At 45.2% G+C, this 21,526-nt stretch overlaps 1 protein-coding gene across 2 annotated transcripts in view; it reads left to right on the top strand.

The window, feature by feature from the left end:
* The window catches only part of PDGFRB (platelet derived growth factor receptor beta), a 162,456-nt gene that overhangs the window by 56,533 nt on the left and 84,397 nt on the right, over positions 1-21,526 (top strand). The window contains exons 2-4 of one of the 2 annotated variants that reach the window (XM_077326586.1): positions 2,154-2,262; positions 15,472-15,557; positions 19,529-19,813. In XM_077326586.1, the coding sequence (XP_077182701.1) occupies positions 15,503-15,557; positions 19,529-19,813 (340 nt within the window). In that variant the 5' untranslated portion in view covers positions 2,154-2,262; positions 15,472-15,502. The remainder of the gene's footprint in view (positions 1-2,153; positions 2,263-15,471; positions 15,558-19,528; positions 19,814-21,526) is intronic. The other variant, XM_077326587.1, reaches the window with a different exon arrangement.

Below are 21,526 nucleotides of genomic sequence, written 5' to 3' on the forward strand. Positions count from 1 at the left end.
CCTCTCCTGCTCTATAATCTCAGCTCAACTGTGTTATTTTGTCTTACTAGGAATCTTTGCTATTAGATTCCAGTACCATAATATTTTGGAATCCTGCTCACTGACTGCCTGAGGTCATAGCACTTTATAGCCCACCTACTGATTGACTGAAAAAGGTTTTTTTTATCATATTATAATTCACGAGTGTGAAAGGCATATTAACAACAAGAAGGTACAACTGAGCTGAATCATGCTGTGTGGGGCTAATTATACATCCAGTTATGTGCAGCCAATTTTTCACTAGTACAAAAGCCATCCAAGGCTTGTATCTAATGTGTTACAAAAACAGTCTAAGACTTGAATCTGATGTGTTGTGTTCTATATGACTAGAGTGAGTTTGAAGGAAGACCTGACAAAGCATCAAGAACATCTTATAGGACACTTATGAATGCCTATGAGAGGGCAGTGAAAGCCATGAAGAGAAAGTACTTCATGGCTTCCATTGGATCCACTAGCTCTTGCCCAGCTCAACTATTTAGAAAATTTGGTCACTTACAACCCTTAAAGGCACAAATTGAACCCAATTTGCTCTGAGCTGTGAGGCTTTTGCGAGCTTTTTTGAGGATAAAAATCTTGGCATTCCACCGGACCTCCCTCTAACAGTTGATATAATAAATGAGCTGGAGGCTTCTTGACCATCTCCAGAAGTTGTCTTTGATTTCAGGAGACTCACCCAAACTGATATGGAGAGGGCGCTAACTTTGGTGAGGCTGACTACCTGCCCCCTAGACCCCTGTTCCTTGTGGCTTGTGAGAGCAGGCAATGAAAGCATTGGGAAACCTCTCCAGGAATTTGTAAATTTGTTTCTGTCCCCCGAGACATTCCTACAGAATTTAAAGGAGGCCGTAATCCGGCCTTTACTGAAGAAACCATGACTTGATCCATAGGGCCCTGCCAACTATCGCCCAATCTCAGATCTAGCATTTCTTGGAAAGGTGGTTGGACAGGCAGCCATGGATTAACTACAGGTATTCCTAGAGGAAGCATTGGTTTAGGACCATTCCCATTTGGCAGCATAGAATTATGTGGGCCTCCTTCTTCTATAGAATCATAAAGTTGGAAAAGACCTCTTGGATCATCTAATTCTAGTCCAACCCCCTGCAAAATGCAGGAAATTTACAACTGCCTGCCCACCCACAGTGACCCCAATTCCATGTCCAGATGTGGAATTCCCCCCCAAAACAGAATTCCTGGTCAGTCTGGTCTGGAGGAAATTTGTCTCCCAATCCTAAAGTTGTGATCAGCATTTCCCTGGGCATGCAGGAGAGGGCCACAAGAGCCCAACACAATCCCTTCTTTTCACCCACTTCCAGTTTGCCTAAATTCACAGAATCAGCCTCTCTGTCAGATGGCTATCTAGCCTCTGCTTAAAAACTTCAAAATGAGAACCCCCCATCTCCCAAGGAAGCCTGTTCCACTGAGGAACAGCTCTGTCAGGAACTTCTTCCAGATGTTTAGCCAAAATGTCAGGAACTTCTTTCAGATGTTTAGCCTATACCTCTTCTATACTTCTCTTAATGTTTCCCCCCTCCTCCTGAGACATACTTTATTATTGTACTGGCCAAAATAGGCTTGTTGGACTGTGATGGCTGGTGGGAGGTGAAACACTATTGGAATTCTGTTGTGTTTTATCATGTTTTATAGAGTTTTACTGTGTTCTAATATGATGTTTTAGCTATTTTTTTAAACTGCCCTGAGCCTACCTCGCAGGAATGGGCATTATATGAATGAAATGGTAAATCAATAAATAATATGTGTGTGTGTGTGTGTGTTGGAAACATTATATGGCCTGTTGGCTGTTACTGCACATGGCCAGGAGCTGGGTTTCTCCGTATATGGTGTTGAATGTGCTGAAGGTTGCCTGCTATTGAAATCTAGATGGTGCATAACTGGTCTCAGCCTTCTGCAGTAGCAGCAGCAACATCTGCCATGGTGCTTTCAGGGAATGAAGTGCCTGTTTCCCATTCATAGTAGGCTGTACCCCAGAGTGAAATGACCTCCTGTCTCCTCTCCCAGCCACATTCCTCTTTTACAATAATAAACAATTCTAGTATGTGTGTTATTTTTTTTTTAAACTTCCCATAATAAGCTGCTAACTCTTTCCCATTTTGCAGTCCTTTGGCAGAGGCATCGAAGAGGAGGCTGTCTGTCTCCCCCAGAAACATTTCTACAGTATATAAATCCTGCAGGGTAAAAGAGAAATATATTATTGGCAAAGAAGAGGTGAGTCTTGTATTAGCATTTTGTGACTTCTTTCTGGTTTGTTTGAATCTTGTCTTGTCTTGGCTGGCTCTTGGATGAGATTATGACAAACCGCTACCTGTTTCCCTAAATGTATACAGGTTACCTGCCGGAGGTTTCGTGAGTTTTTCCTGTTTCCTCACAGCATCATGGTGCACTCATGCACTTCCAGGGGCTTCCCTGGCTTTCTCCATTCTTAAGCCATGTTTGCTCTGAAGTTTCATAAAAGATTGCAATAAAGCTTTTTCTAGTCAAACTGCCCTCCCATCTCACACCCATCACAGCTTAACTTATCAGTCGTTTATCATGTTAACTCTTTGACCATCTTTTACTCATCCACAGACACCTCTCTCCCCCATCTTCCTGATATGCCTGTCTCAAGATGCAAATATGTGATGCTAATTATTTGTATTCTGTCTGGCAAGGTTAAACTTGCATTTGATGGAATCCATATGACTTTTGAATAAAATGTAAAATCATTGAGGAGGCATCAGAATTCTCTTTATACGAGTACTAGTTTTGAAGCCCACTGTAGTCTAAATTAAGGTGATCAGATTGTCCCACTTTTGGAGGGACATCTGGGGGTACCTGGCAAATTGTACTTATGTTGAAATTAAAATATATATATATTACAATACTATTTTTGCGTTCGATGAGTTCTATGAAACTTTTTGTTGCTCCATATAGACCAAATTTTTAATCAAGAACCCCCCCCCCCCAGTCAATGATGTCCCGCTTTACCAATGTTAAAATCTGGTCACCTTAATCTAAATGCATCGGGCTCTAGCAGCAGAAAGGGCGTGGGGCGGGGTGGAAGGCAAGCCACTCGCTGGAGGTGGTGAGAGGCTGTGTTGTGCTCTGTGGTGGCAGGGGTGGGCAGTGTCGTACCTGAGGGGATAGAGTGGAGAGCATAGCATGGTCTCCGGCATGTGGTCTTGGGTGGCGTCGGCAGGTGGCGCAGCTGTTGAGTGGATGGTTGCAGGGCCACATCATCATGACAGTTTTGGGCAAGCTCCACGTGCTGCAGCGGCACGTCGTAGGCATGCCTGCTGCGGAGTTGGGGTCACTGCCTCTGGCTCTCTGTCCTCAACATGCTGAGCGCATGATGTGGGCCCCTCGTGGGCACATTTGTGTGGCTGGTGGGATCGTTGGTGCCACCACCCTGCTTGTCAGTTGGTGGCGTGGGCGGCGGCACGGTCACGTGTAAAGCGGCGCCTGGGCAGGCAGCTCGTCCTTGGTGGCATGGGCGGCAGGTGTGCTCCAAGGCAGGAGGCACGCAGTTGGAGTGGCAGAGTGGTGGCAAGGCAGGTGTGTGTGTATTAAGGTTAGTGCAGTGGTGAGTGGCCGGCGACAGATGGCCTAAGCCACAGGGGCTGGGCCAATCAGGCTGCGGCCAGGCCGCAACCTGATTGGGCCTATTCCGACTCAGACACCTCAGACTTGTTCCACCCCCCCCTCCCCAGTTTCACAAATATTAAGAGGAACCATGGATAAAATGGGAAAGGAGTCATCTTGGTGCATGAAAGCGTATAATATAGCAGTGGTCCCCAACCTTTTAATCACCGCAGCCCGGTCAACGCTTGACAATTTTACTGAGGCCCGGTGGGGGGGGGAGGCTTTTGCTGAGGGAAGTCACTGCTGCCTGAGCCCCTGCTCCACTTGCTTTCCTGCTGGCGCCCCTGACTTCCTGCCGCCTGCTGGGGGACAGTGCCATGCCAAGGGGGAGCGCCAGCCATGGCGGCCACTGTAGAGCACCAAAGGTGAGCTGGTGACAGAGTGGCAGGGCAGCCCCCGAGGCAGAAGCCAGGGAGGAGGACAAGGAGGAGCCGCGGCCTGGTACCAACTGATCTACGGACCGGTCCCGGTCCCCGGACCGGGGGTTGGGGACCACTGTTCAGGGAACAAAAGGTTACATAAAACACAGAGGGACGGTGTTCTTTTATTAGGATTAGGCCCATTTTAATTTCTTCTTGTCCTTCCTTGTCACTATTATGAAAAGCTAGAAATGGAGCATATTTTCACAGGCTGTAGAAAACCCCCTAAATATTTATTAAAGTCTTCAAGTTTTAACTCCTGAAAAAGCAAAAGAAACATTGCCACTCTCTGGAATTACAAAAAATTACAAAAAATGCTTGTACAAATAGCAGCTTTATTAAAACCAGCTAAGAAGATTTGCAGCTGGAGAAATGTTAGCTGTCCACAGAAACACTGTCACTGCTATGGTCTCTTGTGCTGCTGCTTATAAACTGAATTTTAAGGGTGTTTTCACATGTGATGCAAAGAAGCTTACTGGCAGCCCAATTTAGAGGGGCACTTTGGCAGTGGCTGCCGGGCACTGACATGATAGTTGTAGCACTGGTCAGATCGCTGTGAACATTTTGTGTTGTGGGGGGGGGGTGACACAGGCTCTTTTGCAAGGTATGGACCACAAAGGCCTATTATGCACGGAGTGGAAGGTCCGCATTCGGGGTGGAATGGTGGCGGCTATCTTTAGACTCCTTGTATCTGATATCTGAAAAGACTGCATTTAATTCAATTAAACGCAGACTGTTAGACATAGAACTGCAGGAACCTAGCAGTAAAGCTAGAAACGTTTGCTCGCCATTGAGCTTGGGGATCTCACCAAGCTCTCAGCCCCTTGCTGCGTACTTCTACCATCTAATCATCCCACAACAGCATAGAGCATTCATGTTAGCTAGAACTAATGCTCTACCTTCTGCTGTTCTATATGGGAGATTTCTACAGATCCCGTATTCAGCTAAGTTGTGCCCATGTGGACAATGCTGTATAGAATCAATTACACACGTTTTCTTCCATTGTCCATTTTATTCTTTGATCTGAGCCAAATTTCTTAACTCACTGCTGTGTAAAAGAGAACTGCATTCGGATGAACGAAAGACTCAGTTTCTTTTGACATCCCAGAACCCTGATATAATTGAACCAGTAGCAAAGTTTTTACATCTTGCCATGAGAAATCGTGAATGTATTATGTCTAAAGCATGATCTCTGCCTTTGTTCTCACTAGAGTGGATCCTTTTGCACTTTCCCTTCTTATATTGTACTTTTATATGCTATTAAAGGCTTGTTGTTGTTGTTGGCTAAAATCACCAATTATGCATGCTGCAGGCGGCAACCGGGCGCAGAGTCAACGTATGCCGCCGAAAAAGCCGCTTTAGTGAGATGCGGAAGAAAGTGGAGCTTCCCGGGACCAGGGCACAACCAGAAACGGCTCCAGAGTAGCCGCGTGCATTATCGGATACTCTGGGTTTTGCGGCCATTGCGTTCCGTCCTGTGCGTAAGCAGTTTGCTTCACTTCTTCTTCCTCCACATTCTCCATGCCGCTGTTTCAGCGGCCATGCATAATAGGCCATAGTGAGCATGCCAGAGTCCATATCAATCCCAGCAACATCCACCAATCAGGCAGAGGTGCCCAGTGATATTCCACACACAGGTGCAGCTAAACATTGCTCAATGATGCAGCCACTGCCCCTCGATGCCATTTCTACACACCTAGAATTCAGAGGACAGTGAGGAAAGACCCAGTGACAGTGCAACCCCAAGGGAGGCATGTGGTCCAAATCTAGCCTTATAGATCATAGGGGAAGGCTGCCTACAGAGCAGACAAGATGCCCACCTGTCCCCTGGCAAGGGTCTGACCAAAAATAAAAGTGCTGGCCATATCCAACCATCCTGTCTCCAAGCCAGTGTGGTGCAGTGATTAAGAAGGGTGGCATCCAATCTGGTGAGCCGCTTTGTAAGCCTCTTTGAGACTCCTTCAGGCAGTGGAAAGTGGAGTATAACAGCCAACTCTTCTTTTTCTGCTACACAAACCCTTTCCTTGAAACAGAGAGGGGGAAAATAGTGTATTGGCTAAGACTCTCAGGCCCAACATACAAGAAGAGTGACCTAACTGGGCCAAGAAAGCAGATGCCAATGGGTAGCCCTGACATTACCACCAGCCATATGGGACCAGTCAGGTAACATTGCTCAGGCAGGTAACATTGCACTAACATTGCACTCTTTGGAAAGGCATTGGAATAACATGGCCAGGACTCCTATGGGGAGTGGAGGGACATCTGCAGGGTATAATACTATAGAACCCTTCCTCCAAAGCAGCTATTTTCTCTAGGGGGATGCATCTCTTTAGCCTGGAGATCAGTAATGATTCTCCATGCCCCACCTGGAGCTTCACAATCATTGTTGTAAGTAATTCTCCTGGAAGTATGCCCCAAAGTGTAACATGGGGCATACGGCTCCATGCAGCTACCCTGGGTTGCCCCCATACATATACAGTGCTAGCCTTGGTCTCAGGAGCCTGCATTATTGAGCTGCACTCAGGGGAAATGTGAGAGGGAAAAGGGGAGGTGGGTGCAGACCACCAGGCTGGCCCTGCTGATCCCCACTTCTGCTCTCCCATCAGTGCATGATTGCTCCTTTGGTGTGGGCTTCTAGAGATGTAGTACCTGTAGGGTTCTGAAATCAAGCATGTTAGTCATGCAGCAAAGCGCTTTCACCCCTCCACATATAAGTGCTATGGACCCTCTCTGCAGTACAGAGTACAGAGAAACTAAGAGCTGATTATTTCAAATCCATTATTTCCAGATATTATCTAAAAGTATATTCCTTCCAACATTTCTCATATAATTTCTTACTTTCCACTGCAGTAGTTTTGTTTATACAAACTCACCCCGTTTCCCAAAATTGTGGTGTTAGGGATCTTAGCAGGGCTGGTTTTAAACCTGATTTATTATTTTGAATGCTTTGTTGTTGTTAGGTGCGAAGTCGTGTCCGACCCATTGCGACCCCATGGACAATGATTATCCAGGCCTTCCTGTCCTCTACCATTCCCCGGAGTCCATTTAAGTTTGCACTGACTGCTTCAGTGACTCCATAAAGCCACCTCATTCTCTGTCGTCCCCTTCTTCTTTTACCCAGCATTAGGCTCTTCTCCAAGGAGTCCTTCCTTCTCTTGAGGTGGCCAAAGTATTTGAGTTTCATCTTCAGGATCAGGCCTTCTAAGGAGCAGTCAGGGCTGATCTCCTCTAGGACTGACCAGTTTGTTCGCCTTGCAGTCCAAGGGACTTGCAAGAGTCTTCTCCAGCACCAGAGTTCAAAAGCCTCAAAAGCTTTTGACACTCGGCCTTCCTTATGGTCCAGCTTTCACAACCGTACATTGCAACTGGGAATACCATAGCCTTGACTAAACGCATTTTTGTTGGCTTTTTAGGATGCTGTCTAGATTTGCCATAGCTTTCCTCCCCAGGAGCAAGCGTCTTTTAATTTCTTTGCTGCAGTACCCATCTGTAGCGATCTTGGAGCTCAGGAAAATAAAACCTGTCACTATCTCAATTTCTTCGCCAATTGAGAGGGCCGGATGCCATGATCTTTGTTTTCTTGATGTTGAGTTTCAAGCCAACTTTTGCACTCTCCTCCTTCATCCGCATCAACAGGCTCTTTAGTTCCTCTTCACTTTCTGCCATGAGAGTCTGCATATCTGAAGTTGTTGATATTTCTCCCTACAATCTTGATCCCAATTTGTGACTCCTCTAATTCCGCCTTTCTCATGATGTGCTCCGCATACAAGTTAAATAGGCAAGGTGACAGTATACAGCCTTGCCGAACTCCTTTCCCATTTTTGACCCAATCAGTGATTCCATGCTCGGTTCTTACTGTTGCTTCTTGACCTGCATATAGGTTTCTCAAGAATTCCCATCTCTTTAAGAACTTGCCACAATTTATTGTGCTCCACACAATCAAAGGCTTTAGCATAGTCAATGAAGCAGAAGTAAATGTTCTTCTGGAACTCCCTAGCTTTCTCTATGATCCAGCGTGTGTTGGTAATTTGATCTCTAGTTCCTCTGCCTCTTCGAAATCCTGCCTTTACTTCTGGAAGTTCTTGGTCCACATATTGCTGGAGCCTAGCTTGTAGGATTTTGAGCATAACTTTGCTAGCATGAGAAATGAGTGCAATGGTGCGGTAGTTTGAACATTCTTTGGCATTGCCCTTCTTTGGGATTGGAATGTAAACTGACCTTTTCCAATCCTGTGGCCATTGTTGAGTTTTCCAAATTTGCTGGCATATTGAGTGTAGCATTTTTACTGCATTGTCTTTTAAGATTTTGAATAGTTCAACTGGAATGCTGTCAGCACCACTAGCTTTATTGTTTTTCAGACTTCACATTCCAGGATGTCTGGCTCCAGGTCAGTAACTATCCCATCGTGGTTATCAGGGATGTTAAGCTCACTCTTGCATAGTTTCTCTGTATAATTTATATTTTTTAATCTCTTCTGCTTCTGTGAGATCCCTACCATTTTGGTCCCTTATCATACCCATCTTTGCATGAAACGTTCTCTTCATATCTCCAATTTTCTTGAAAAGATCTCTGGGCCTCCCCATTCTATTGTTTTCTTCTATTTGTTTGCACTGTTCATTTAAGAAGGCATTCTTATCTCTTCTAGCTTTTCCCTGGAATTCTGCATTCCATTGCGTGTATCTTTCTCTTTCTCCCTTGCCTTTCCCTTCCCTTCTCTCCTTAGCTATTTGTAAAGCTTCCTCAGACAGACATTTTGATTTCTTACATTTCTTTTTCTTTGGGATGATTTTAGTTGCTACCTCTTGTACAATGTTGCGAACCTCCGTCCATAGTTCTTCAGGCACTCTATCAGATTTAATTCCTTAAATCTATTTGTCACCTCTACTATATATTCATCGGGGATATGATTTAGTTCATACCTGAGTGGCCTAGTGCTTCTCCCTACTTTCTTCAATTTAAGCATACATTTTGCAACAAGAAGCTGATGATCTGAACCACAATCAGCTCCTGGTCTTGTTTTTACTGACTGTATAGAACTTCTCCATCTTTGGCTGCAGAGCACATAGTCCATCTGATTTCTGTGTTGACCGTCTGGTGATGTCCATGTGTAGAGTCATCTCTTGGGTTGTTGGAAAAGAGTGTTTGCTATGACCATTGTATTCTCTTGACAAAATTCTACCAGCCTGTGCCCTGCTTCATTTTGTACTCCAAGGCCAAACTTGACTGTTATCCTGGTTATCATTTGGCTTCCTACTTTATCATTCCAATCCCCCATGATGATAAGCACATCATTTTTTGGTGTTGCTTCTAGAAGGTGTTGTAGGGCTTCAACTTCAAGAGGTCAACTTCATCCTCTTCAGCAGCAGTGGTTGGGGCATAGACCTGGATTACTGTGATGTTGAAAGGTTTGCCTTGGATTCGAACTGAGATCATTCTATCATTTTGGGGATTGTATCCCAAGACTGCTTTTCCTACTGTCTTATTGATTATGAAGGCTACTCCATTTCTTCTGCAAGATTCTTGTCCACAGTAGTATACCTGATTGTCATCTGAACTAAATTCACCCATTCCTGTCTATTTTAGTTCACTGATTCCTAAAATGTCGATATTCAGTCTTGTCATCTCTTGTTTAACCACGTCCAGCTTGCCTTGATTCATGGATCTGACGTTCCAGGATCCTATGGAATAAAAACCGTTTACAGCATTGGACTGTCTTTTCACCTCCAGTTACCTCCACAACTGAGTGTCCTTTTGGCTTTGGCCCAGGTGCTTCATTCATTCTGGAGCTACTAGCCGTCTGCTCATCCCCAGTAGCATATTGGACACCTTCCGACCTGAGGAGCTCATCTTCCGGCGTCATATCGTTTTGCCTTTTGGAACTGTCCATTGGGTTTTCATGGCAAAGATACTGGAGTGGTTTGCCATTTCCTTCTCCAGTGGATCACCTTTTGTCAGAGCTCTCAGCTATGACCTGTCCGTCTTGGGTGGCACTGCACGGCATAGCTGATAGCTTCACTGAGCTACGCAAGCTCCCTTGCCACGGCAAGGCAGCGATCCTTGAAGGGGGATTTTGAATGCTAGAGGTTGACAATATGAATTCAAAATGCCCTTCTTTTATTAACTTTCATCACAGAGAAGGCCACCTAAGCATCGGCAGAGGCATTCAGGTCTGCCTTTCAATGGTAATAAAGAACATCTCCTGACATGCCACTCAACTCAGTGGCTGATAGCAGAATTTGAATTTTTCATCCAGTTTATTCTGGGAATATGGATAGCATTTCTAAAAATGGAAAAAGAATGAAAATTACCTGAGCAATTCCACAATAAAATCCTAATTTTTAATCTGGATTTGTTTCTAATGGAAATCTATTCAGATACTCTAGCATAGTCATGACATATGAATGTTCCAAAAGCTAAGTAAACAGGAAGTACATTCTTCACTTAGTAAAAACTTGGGAAAGCAGAAAAGAAAGAGTCTCATGGCTTTGGAAAGAATTGCTGAGTAAATCAGAAACACATTGGGATTCACTGGTAAATCAATTAATTCAAGCCAGAGTTGATTGAACAAGAAAAAATATCTGATGACCACACGTCATTTTAAAATCATTTCCCCTTGAGTGCTGAGCAGACAAACATGAGGCCAAGATGTAAATGTACCACTTTAGTAACAGACAGTTCCTACTGCCAGGCCCGGCAAAGGTTTTGAGAGTTCCTGGTACAGCTCAAGATTTTGGCATGACAATAGTACTTCTGCTCTAATTCTTGAGTTTTTTTCTTGTAGATCATATAGAAATAATTACAATTTGAAAATACCTTTAAAAAATAGTGACAGTCCAACTCTCAAAAGGTATGCGGAACGTATAGCTGCTCAGGGGCTCCTTGGCCCCCCTTCCCTCTCTCAGATACACACACACTCCTCCCTCCATTCCCCCCTGCCCTCAACATACCTCTCGCTTACCTGACCTCCTCCTTGGTCCTTCTCCACTCCCTAAGACACATACCCAGACTCCCTCCTCCCTCCCACCTGTCCCCACCCAGACTCTTCCTTCCCATATGCCCCCTACCCAGACTTCCTCCCCCTTCCCCCAGACTCTCTCTTTCCTCGCATCCCCCCCCCACCCCGAGACTACTTCCTACTTCTCACCTGCCCTCTCTCATGTTTGGGCATGACTAAGGGACAAGTGTACAATAGTGTACATCCATAGAAATAGTACCTGTCGAAAATAGTTATTTCAGATGTGGGAGGGAGGAGGACAAGCTGAGGTTATGTAGTGGCAAGAGAATGTTTCTGTTTGTTTAGAATTACAGTCTGTCCTAGTGGGTAATAAAAATATATGACATTCAGACCCATTATGCATGGGCCGGAACACCCGAGCTGGCAGCGTCAGGGCATCAGGGGAAATTCCTGATTACGCACGATGCCGACGCCAGCACGGGTGTGGCCCGGCTCAGCCCAGGCTGACGGAAGGCCTGTGTTATGGAAATGCGGGTTCTTCCGCAGTCCCTGGGATACCGTGGGCACTAGTGGGGGGTGGCGCCATGTGTAACTGACAGCGCTGGGCCTTTCAGCCCAGCCGGCCCCAACTTATGGTGCCCCTGCTTCTCTGCCTCAGTGAATAACAAAAATATGTGACAAAATACAATTCTGTTACACTAAAATATCACCTTTATTTAATTCTAAACCCTAAAAGCCTGAGCCCTACGTGGCTAGCCATTGCAATAGTCCTGAAAGAAATTCTGTTTGGATTTTCACAAGAATCCAAGAGACCATAACTAGAAAACAGCCACTAGAGATTCCTCTGTTTTGACCTTTGTAGTTAAAATCTGCAGCACTCTTTCAGTCATTTCTCCCAATAAGGAAACTCACTGGAAGCCATGTTCTAGTTGGATAGGAAGTCTGCTTTTGGTTTAGATCATTTGTTTTTTGTTCAGAAGCAAAACTATAGATTTGTAGCCACATAGCATTCCCCCAACCCTGGAATGAAGGTTTAGTGGCCTGTGCCAGATTCTTGTATTTCTCCAGAACCTCTTTCATGTTGTTACATCAATGTGATGTATTAAAGAGTTCATATGCCATTCTGCAGAGTTGATCATTTTGGATTTCACTTCCAAGATCCTGGACAACATTCAAGGTTATTATTATAGTATGTTGCAATATTTTGGAAAGCCAATGGACGGGTTTGAGTGAACTGTTTCCTTTGGATCATGACATGGAAAATTGCTCAGCACTCACATTTCTCCTGTTAGTCTCCATTTTGTCATTATGTAGACAACATACCAGCAGTTCCTATTAACAGAAGGAAACCAGCAGAAGCATCAGGAAAGCAATAGTCCTGAAAGACTGGGATATTTCCATTCTGTAGGCAGAGGACATCTTCCGTTGACAATTTGGCAGTAAATTTCCTATGTTACTGTTCCTGTATTGCATGGAAAAATTAGGGGTTGCAGTTTTAATAACTAAGATGATATGTGCATGCTTGCTTATCACTGACAGAAAAAAAAGAATTTGAAAGATAATAAGAATATGGAATAATAAGTAATGGAAGGAGCATTCTGAACAGTTATCTATATATGATCATTGACCACCTCTCTTTCTCTTTCCATACTGTGTCAACACTTAAATTATATATATATATATATCCTTATCCATGGTTCCTCTATATATTTGTGAAACAGTCTGGGGGGTGGGACGTGTCTGGCTGTCCAAGTTGGAATACGGCCAATACGGCCCGTGCACCCTGATTGGCCCTGCCCCTGCAGCTCCTGCCCTCCATCCCTGGACTCTAGCCTCTAGGGTCGTACTGGAGGGCTTGCTAATGAGTGCCTCTTGGCCTGCTGACTGCCTGTTAAGGAGCTCTGTCCCAGGCCTGCTAAGGAGGGCCTACTAAGGAGGGCCTTTTGGCCTGCTAAGCTGGGCCTGCTAACGAGGGCCTCCCGGCCTGCTGACTCCTGCTAAGGAGCTCTGTCCCAGGCCTGCTAACAGGCCAGACACCCCCACCTGCCCCATTTGATCCGGCTGTGAGCTGTGGCCCAAAGCTACCTTAAGCTGCCTGGCCAGGGGAGGGGGCCCTTTCAAGGCCTGATCTTAGGAATGGGCTTTGAAGCTAGTATGTATGTACTGCAGAGTGGTCTAAATAAAAGAGTATGCCCTAAGGGAGAGGAGGAAGGGCAGGCCCTGTCCGGGATAAAACCTCGGAGGGACCAATCAGGATCCGCAAAGCGGCTCCTGATTGGGCCTTTCACGTGGCTCCCCATTGGCTGCTTGGCCCGACCTCACCTTGGCTGGCAGGGGATTCACCACACATAAGGAGAAGCTGCCTTCCCCAATGGTGAGTCCTCCCCCTGGGGTCCCTCGCCACTGGGGAAAGGAGCAGGGCTGCCGTGTCAAAGATGTGGGCCGCCGTGTCGAAGTCCCTGCTCCTTTCCGTCCCCCCCACCAACCACCTTCGCTGGGGAACGCAGGGCCCCCACCCTCCTTTCCCCTCCAGCAGCTGCCACCCAGGCTCGTGCAGCCCATGCACAGACTCTTGCCACAATACGCCAGCCACCCAAAGGCTTCCCGGGGCCTGGCATGCCGCCGACAGAGTATCCGCATGGCCTGTGCCCCTGGGCCATGCCTACTGGAAGGCCAATGAGCCCCACGGCCCCGCCGAAGGCAGCTGTTGGGCGCGCCCGGGCTGGCGCTTCCCACCAAGGCTGATGCCTCCCGTCGCCCCAGGCAAGGCCCCGGCAAGCCTTCCCCCCATGAAGACTTCGCCGGGGACCGGCCCTGCCTGCCACACCCGTGCCAGGCCCCGGGAAGCCTTCATCCGGCGAAGGCTTCGCCGGGGAGGGGGCCTACCGTTAGCAGCCCATCCGCCCCGCTTTTGCCCGGCCTGTCCTGCGTTTCGGCCATCTGCCCCATGGTCCCGTGGCATTCTATAATTGTCCAGCAGCAATCTATCGTTTTCCCTGTTTTATTTTAATTTTTTTCTCAATTTTCCCACAGTTTTCCCAACAGGCACCCACCAGCCACCTTAGGCTCAGGAAGCCTGGCCTCCGGGGCAGGGATTCCCACCCGGCTCTGCTGCCTCGGCCAGCTCTTCCCGGCCCCCTGCCTCTCTGCCCACTCGGCAGGGGGGACTCCTGCTGCCACCTGTCCCTCTGCCTCTGCCACTGCCGCCGCCATCGCCATCCTTAGGCAAGTCAAGGAGGGAGGGGGGGACCCGCCTGCTGCCGCCACTGCCACCATCACCCCGCCGCCCTTCTGAGGCCAGTCTGGTCACATTAGCCTAGCGCCCATTTTATTTTAAAATAAAATGGGCTTTCTCCCTAGTGTGTGTGTGTGTGTGTGTGTGTGTGTGTGTATGTATGCATGTATGTATATGTATGTGTATATATAATATTTATATTAGCACTGCAACCTCATGCAGAGTGATTATAAATTAAGCCTGTAGAAATCAGTGGACTGCATGGAGTAACTTTACATAGGAATATATTGTAAGAAACTCTTTGGGATGTTTTTAATTATAATATTATTATTATTTATTATTGTTCTTGGATTTATTTCCTGCCATTTCCCGTAGGCTCGTGGTGGGTAACAGTAGTCTTTGTACCCATTAAAATACCCATTAAAAGACTTTTAAAAAAATCTCAATATGGTGGCAAAAACTACTGGAAAACAGACAACTCTTGGATGAGAGAGCCTGGGTAGAAGACCCCATCGCATCACTGATGTCTTCTGCTAGCTATCAGATGCTACAGTCCATTCCAAGGCAGTTTTGTGCAAATGATTTCTGGAAGGGTTATCACTGATTAAGCACTTTAAAACTAATTTTTATGTATTACTGTTGTGGCAGCTGCAGTAGGGTTATTATTAGCCCTTATAATGGAAGTGAGCAGGGAATAGTTTTTTAGGAGGGATATTGTCGAGCTGTCATGTTACTCACTGTCCTTGTTCGCTGCCAGCCATCTTCTGGCCCTGGCACTCAACTGGAATCTCTCCAGGTTCTCAGGCTTTCCCAGTGCATCAAACTGTACACTGTAAGATCTGTCAAAATTATTAAAATTCATGGTCAGCATTGCTACCAAAGAAATATTTAGAATTTGATGGGACTGTCCTGGGTCTCTTCTTCAAACCATAATATTTACTTCATGATGGTGATTGGTTTTGTTCTGGCTGTTCTCTGATACTTTGGTCCTATGGGTCATTCCCATATCTGAGGCTAAGAAAGACTGGCTGCAGCTGAATTTAAAGAAAGACGATGGCTTAAAAGGGGGGGTGTTTCATTAACTTTATTCGTGTACTCATTTAAGTATTTGATATGTATCCCAGCTTTCTCCCTAGGAGCTCAGAATCTCTCCAGGTTCTTACTCATGACAGTTTGCTTTTTAACAGGGCATTACCCACTGTAAGACGGACTCCCACCATGCTGTTTCGTCCTTTTTTGAAGCTGCTTTTTTTCCTACTCCCGTTCTTCACAGGTAAGCAAACTGGTGAAATAGTTAACTACAAAGCTAAATGCAACCCACTAGCTGTTTGTGGCAACCCATGGAAGCTCAGTTTGGGTTCAGAACTGAGGCTAAGCACTACCATGCACGTTTTGGAGGTAGAGGATTTTATCTTTTGGCAGCAGTCCATCATCATACCACACAGAGCTCTATTCTGTAGGACTCCTAACTTTTGGAGTGGCTCTTGAAGTCACAAGGAGCTGCAACCAGAAGGGGAAAGCTAAACTGCTCCATTTTGTGAGTGTAAGTAGCCTCATGCTGCTCCAGATCTAAACCAAATGATTTCCTTTCCCCCCAGAGAACTGAACGCAGCAGTTGCTGCTCATGGTCTTAACAGTCATCTAATTTTTTACCTCTGGTAAGCAAGTTTTGAAGGTTTCATCTATTGTTTCAAAAACCTGCAATGCTCAATTTACCAATAGCAGCAGTGGAACAAAAGAAAGATGTTGATACACTAAAGGTTCTTGCTTTCCAGTAAGCCTTTAACAGCAACTTGATATGGAGACATTGGTGATGAAAAGTGCCATCAGGTCTTAGACAGTTTATGACAACCCTGTAGGGTCAATGATCTCCTTCCTCCACGATAACGGACAGAGGGTCGCAATAGGAGACAACCAGCTGCATGCTGCCGGCTCTCATGTGGAGTTCTGTAGGGCACAGTTTCGTCCCCCATTTTATTCAACATCTTCATGCGCCCTTTAGCCCAGCTGGTCCAGAGATGTGGGCTCAGGTGCTATCTGTCAGAGTTCTAGACCTGTAGACAAGAAAACTTCTATTTTGTTAAATTTCTTTATTCTCAAGCAGAGACATCCAGCAGGAACATTAGCAGAACTGAGATTACAAGCAAGGGTTCACATATATAAAATACAGGCTCATTCCCTTCCCTCCCTCCCATGGGAAAGTGATGACTCGGCTTCAAAGGCAGACCAAACATCTCTATATTCTAGGTGCCAAGCGCAGGGAGGCAAAGGGAGGATGGTATCTCAGCACAGCTATGTTATGGGAAGCTCAAGCCATAAAGCATGTTAGGGAATTCGGCCTTGAGGTATGAACTGGATCAGGAACTAGAAAACATCACAGGTCAGGCAGATCAGACAGCCTCAGACCTCAATCACAGAAATCAATTACAAACTATACAGCAGATACCCTGGATTCTGACACTATCCTTACAGCTTTGTGTTAGAAGTTATAAAAGTTATTGTTGTAACATAAACTGTTATAATCTCCTGTTCAACATGGAGCCCACTCTTATGGTTGTTATTCTTATTATGATTGTTATCATGATTCAATGTATATCCTCCACATTCTGTGTAAACTACCCTGATACATAAATTTGTTGCAGTGCCATATAAACTTTTACCTGCCAAATTCTGTCTATGAGGATGCTATTAACCATGGAAGAACAGGCCAGGTAATTTTTCTGGTCAGATGACAACTGTTGTGTACTTCATGAGAAACAAAACCTCTGTCAAACCATTTGTAACATCTTTAAAATTACTGTATCTCCCAGCTCAGCTCCTGCTTTGGTGCTTTTCTAGGACTGCCAAAAGAACCCTGGGGAGGGTTCTTAAGCACATGATAAGGCCAGAAAAAAATGGCACTTGGGCTGTTTGTTCGCCATCATTTGTTTTGTTTTACAGATATTCTTTAATATATATGCTTTGTTATATAGATTAGAGGTTTCTGGCAGCTGTAATATAGTCTACCATACATCCCTCAGACAGTGGACATGTAAAGAATTAATATTCTCACACCAAGTGAAATCACATGTGCACCTCTGGTTTTTTAAAGACCTTACAGCAGTGTTAGGGCTGTGTCCAAAATGCCTGCCCAGTTCCAGTTCCCAACCCTTAATATTTAAAGAGCTAAAGTATTCTCAGTATCCTGTTGAGTTCCTCCAATAATGGGTCATATTATTTTGCAAATGTATATCTTGTTGCTTTTGTATTTGTGGAAAACATTCCCAGACAAGTACAAATTCTGTTTAGATGTGGGGAAAATATTTTAAGAGCAAACCAGAGTACTTAAAAAAAGCACTCATGGACAAATCTTGTTTCTTTATTCCGTCATGCAACTGGAAGTTCAGATGAATTAGTTCTGAGGTCCTGAAGTTGGCAATACTTAAGTAAAGTAGCAGCCTGCAGAAGTTTTCCAGTCTTTCTAATGCCAAGCTCCAGTTGTCAATTTCTAAAATGAAGCATTTTGGCTTCCCATATTGCTCCCATTCTTTATTGTGCTATGAAATAAGAAGCTGCTGGATGACTAAATGCAGGGCTACTTTTTCTTTCTCTGGCCGGTGCATTACTGATAAAAAGTAGGACAGTCAGGCTAGTGGTAGAGCCATGGCTCAGGGACTGGGTGTCATCTTTGTGTGCAGACATTCAATCCCCAGCATCCCATTTAAAAGGAAAAGGTAGTAGGTGATGAGAGAGAAACAGACTTGGAGACCCTGGAGAACTACTGCCAATCAGAGTGGTCAGAACTAACGTTATAGTAACTGTCAGAGTCACAGAAAATAATTCAGGAATTCACTACCTTTCCAAAAGACATCCTGGCAATTTCATTTTTAGCTTTGCAGTGAAATTCTCCTAAAATCCCTATCTGCAATATAGCCCACTAGTCTAATCACATATGTCTGTTCAGAGCAGACTCTCGGACCTTTTACATATATGATTTAGAACAGTCGTGTTTCAGACTTTTTCCTCTATTGGGGGAAAGTGTTGAGTTTTAATTTTTTAGCTCTCTCCCCTCTTTCAGAAAGAAGCAATAATGGTGGGATAATTCAGTTGCCCCTTTGCTCCTTAACTGTTCACATCATCTTTAACCGCTCCTGCAGAGCGGATTAAATAAAAGGGTAAGGCCACCTGGGGAGGAGTTAGAGCGGGCCCTGCCCGGGATAAAAACTCGGAAGGCCCAATCAGGAGCCGCAAAGCGGCTCCTGATTGGGCCCTCCAAGTGTCCATCCACGCGGCTCCCGATTGGCTGCTTGGCCCGGCCTCGCCTGGCCCGGCCGGGGACTTGCTGAGCAGACTGAACAGGCAGCCCGCAAGATAAATCCTCTGCCCTGGCCTCTCCTCCACCTAGGCAAAGGAGCAGGGACGCTGCGTCAAAGTCCTTGCTCCTTTCCCGCCCCGCGTCCCTTGCTGCTGGGGGGGGCGCGGTTGCCTGAGAGAAGGCTTCCAAAGCCTTCCAGGGGGGGGCGTCTGCCGCCCTTCTCTCGGCCCCAGGAGCAGGCTCGACGCGGCAAGCCTGCTCCCGGGGCCGAGAGAAGGCTTCAGAAGCCTTCTGGGTGATGGGGTTTAATTCTAGTATAATCATAAATGAGAACGTATGGAACACCAGATGTCCTTCCTATAAGCCCTGTCTAAGACAGAGAGGCCCAGGGACTGTGTGCTTGTTTGAGCACCTCATTCTTCCACACTAAAACCTGTATTAATGTCAGTGTTTCAATAGGGAAAAAAATACATATGTGTATAATGTTTTCAGTGAATTTCCTGCATTCTGCAAAGGTTTGGTGATACTGGAGGTACATTCCAACTCTTTGATTCTATGAACGAACCATCCATATTTGACATCAGAATTTAATACAGGAATTTTTTAAAGATTTTATACCTTAAAAACTGAAATCTACTAGATTAGCTTGTATAATACAGCATTTTTTCAGCCTGTGGGATTTTCTTGTTAAAGCATCTGTTTACACCAGTTATATTTTGTTTTCCCCACAGTTTTGGATGGAAATGAGGTATGGGATCATCAAAATAAATCTCTGTTACAAAGGCCCGGTGTTTACCTTTTCTAGCTCCTAAAGATTTACAGTGGCATACATAAAACACTGTTGCTTTCGTTTCATCTCCTGTGTGCATCAGTGTACATTCTGTCATTAATATTTGTAACTTATGTTGGATTTGTGCCCCTTGCTTAACTTGCAAAATAATTTCTTCAAGGATTTTCAGACATCAGCTCTCTGAAGATCTACCCCAGTGACCCAGAAGTCATCCTCATGCTTTCTAGAAATTTTTCCCTGACATGTTCAGGGCAGTATGAGATAATCTGGAAAAAAGATAAACATATCATAGATGCTGTGCTGGAGGAAAGAGATGGCATTTTTGTTACCACCCTCACACTCTGGAATGTGACTGGCGTCAACACAGGGGAGTATTCCTGTGCCTACAATCAAACTTCCGAACAAGGGCAAATTGAAGGGAAATCCATCTATATCTTTGTACCAGGTACCGAGGCACTGCCACCCTGCCTTTTCTTTATTTTCTTTTTAATAGCTTGTGTTTAGGCTGGAAAATTTAGAATTATGAGGCTAAATAAAAATAACTGGCTAAATGATCCATACTTTCAAAATTTGAATTCTACGTTCATGCATTCATTCATTAATTCATGCATGTAATGTATTTTGTCTGCCTTTCTAAGATGAAACTCAGGATGTTTGAACAAAATTTTAAACAATGCATCAGGAACAGTATAAGACATATAATAATGTAATTAGACTGGATTACAACATCAGGAAAAAACATCATGGGGAGGGGGATACCCAGCATTGCTCCCTGGCCCCTAGCCCTGATATTCTCAGAGCTGCATTGGCTCAAGCCACCATCTCCACCATGGTGCAGAAGGCGTCTGCCCACCCGCTGTCTAGCTCCTGGGGCATCCCAGGTGAGGGTTAAGGCAGACAGTGTGCAGTGGTGGCAGAGGTGCCACATCACTTCCATGCCACACTTCCACTGCTTTTTGGAGTGTGAGGGCTCCAATAAAGATGTTTTCACATCAACAATGCAATAAAAACTGTATAAGGCATACCTACATACATATAAGAACTGCAAAAAAATGGATTATGCAGATAATGCATACAATGAACACACAATAAAGCTGTGGCCTTATTTATGTCAAAAAATCAAGCTGGTGTCCATGTTCTCTGTATGTTGGGACTTTGTTCCCTTACTTTGCAATGAACAGTGCTATAAACGACAGCCTTTGTCCATTTCTCAATGCACACTCCTGTACAATTACATTTTACCACAACCCTATTCCTTTTATAAAAATTCTCTGCTGAACAATTCCATTTCATGCATTCTGTAGACTGGTAAAATTGCTATTCCAGGCTACTCCACAAAGTGGGAGCCACAGCAAGGAATGTTCTAGGTACAGACAGCTGCTAAGCTTACCCATTTGCTGGGTGGCACATTCAGCAGACTTTGCTCAGGTGAGTGCAGATGCTGCAGTAGAGCATATTGGGAGAAGCAGTTTAGATATTTGAGTGCCAGGTGATGAAGGGTTTTGTGTATGATAGTTCCTTGAAATGAACCCAGAAGCTAATTGATAACCCATGGAGCAACTATAGAAACAATGTACTATACACATACCATTAAGCTGCAGCATTCTGTACCAGCTACTTTCCAGATTGTCTTTAAGGGCAGACCCAAACAGAGTGCATTACAGTAGTCTAGTCCCCTGGAGCCATGTGACGTAATCAGCCTAGTTTTGGAAGGTAGCCATTCATTTGGTTCTGATAGTATTTTGTGATGCTGATTTATTTCTCTAGCAATAATGCAGGAAGCGAGGGAGTTGTAGCAGTGATTTCAGTGATTGCATACCAGGGCTGCATAACTAGCAGCACAATCCCATCCTTGTTGCCAGTGTTAAATCCATGGGTCCAGAGACCAGGACACTGAGAGTTCCTTTCAGCTCTTTATTGTGACCTCAGCTTAAGGTACAAAGAGGCAAAAACTGAACTAGAAACCCCACCAAAACCCCAACTTCCCGCCAGTGCACACTATTGGTCAGTTTGAGTTCAAACTGGTCCAGCATTCAGAATCTAGCTGACTGATTGTGTGCAGGGTTAGGATCCTGCCTCGAACCTCAAGCTTGGTCTTCGGCAAGTCTACAGACGCAAAACCTGATAGATCCCTGTTATAGGGCATTGTGTTTTAATA

Source organism: Paroedura picta, chromosome 3, assembly GCF_049243985.1.
Source record: "Paroedura picta isolate Pp20150507F chromosome 3, Ppicta_v3.0, whole genome shotgun sequence".
In the NCBI taxonomy this organism is placed as follows: Eukaryota; Metazoa; Chordata; class Lepidosauria; order Squamata; family Gekkonidae; genus Paroedura; species Paroedura picta.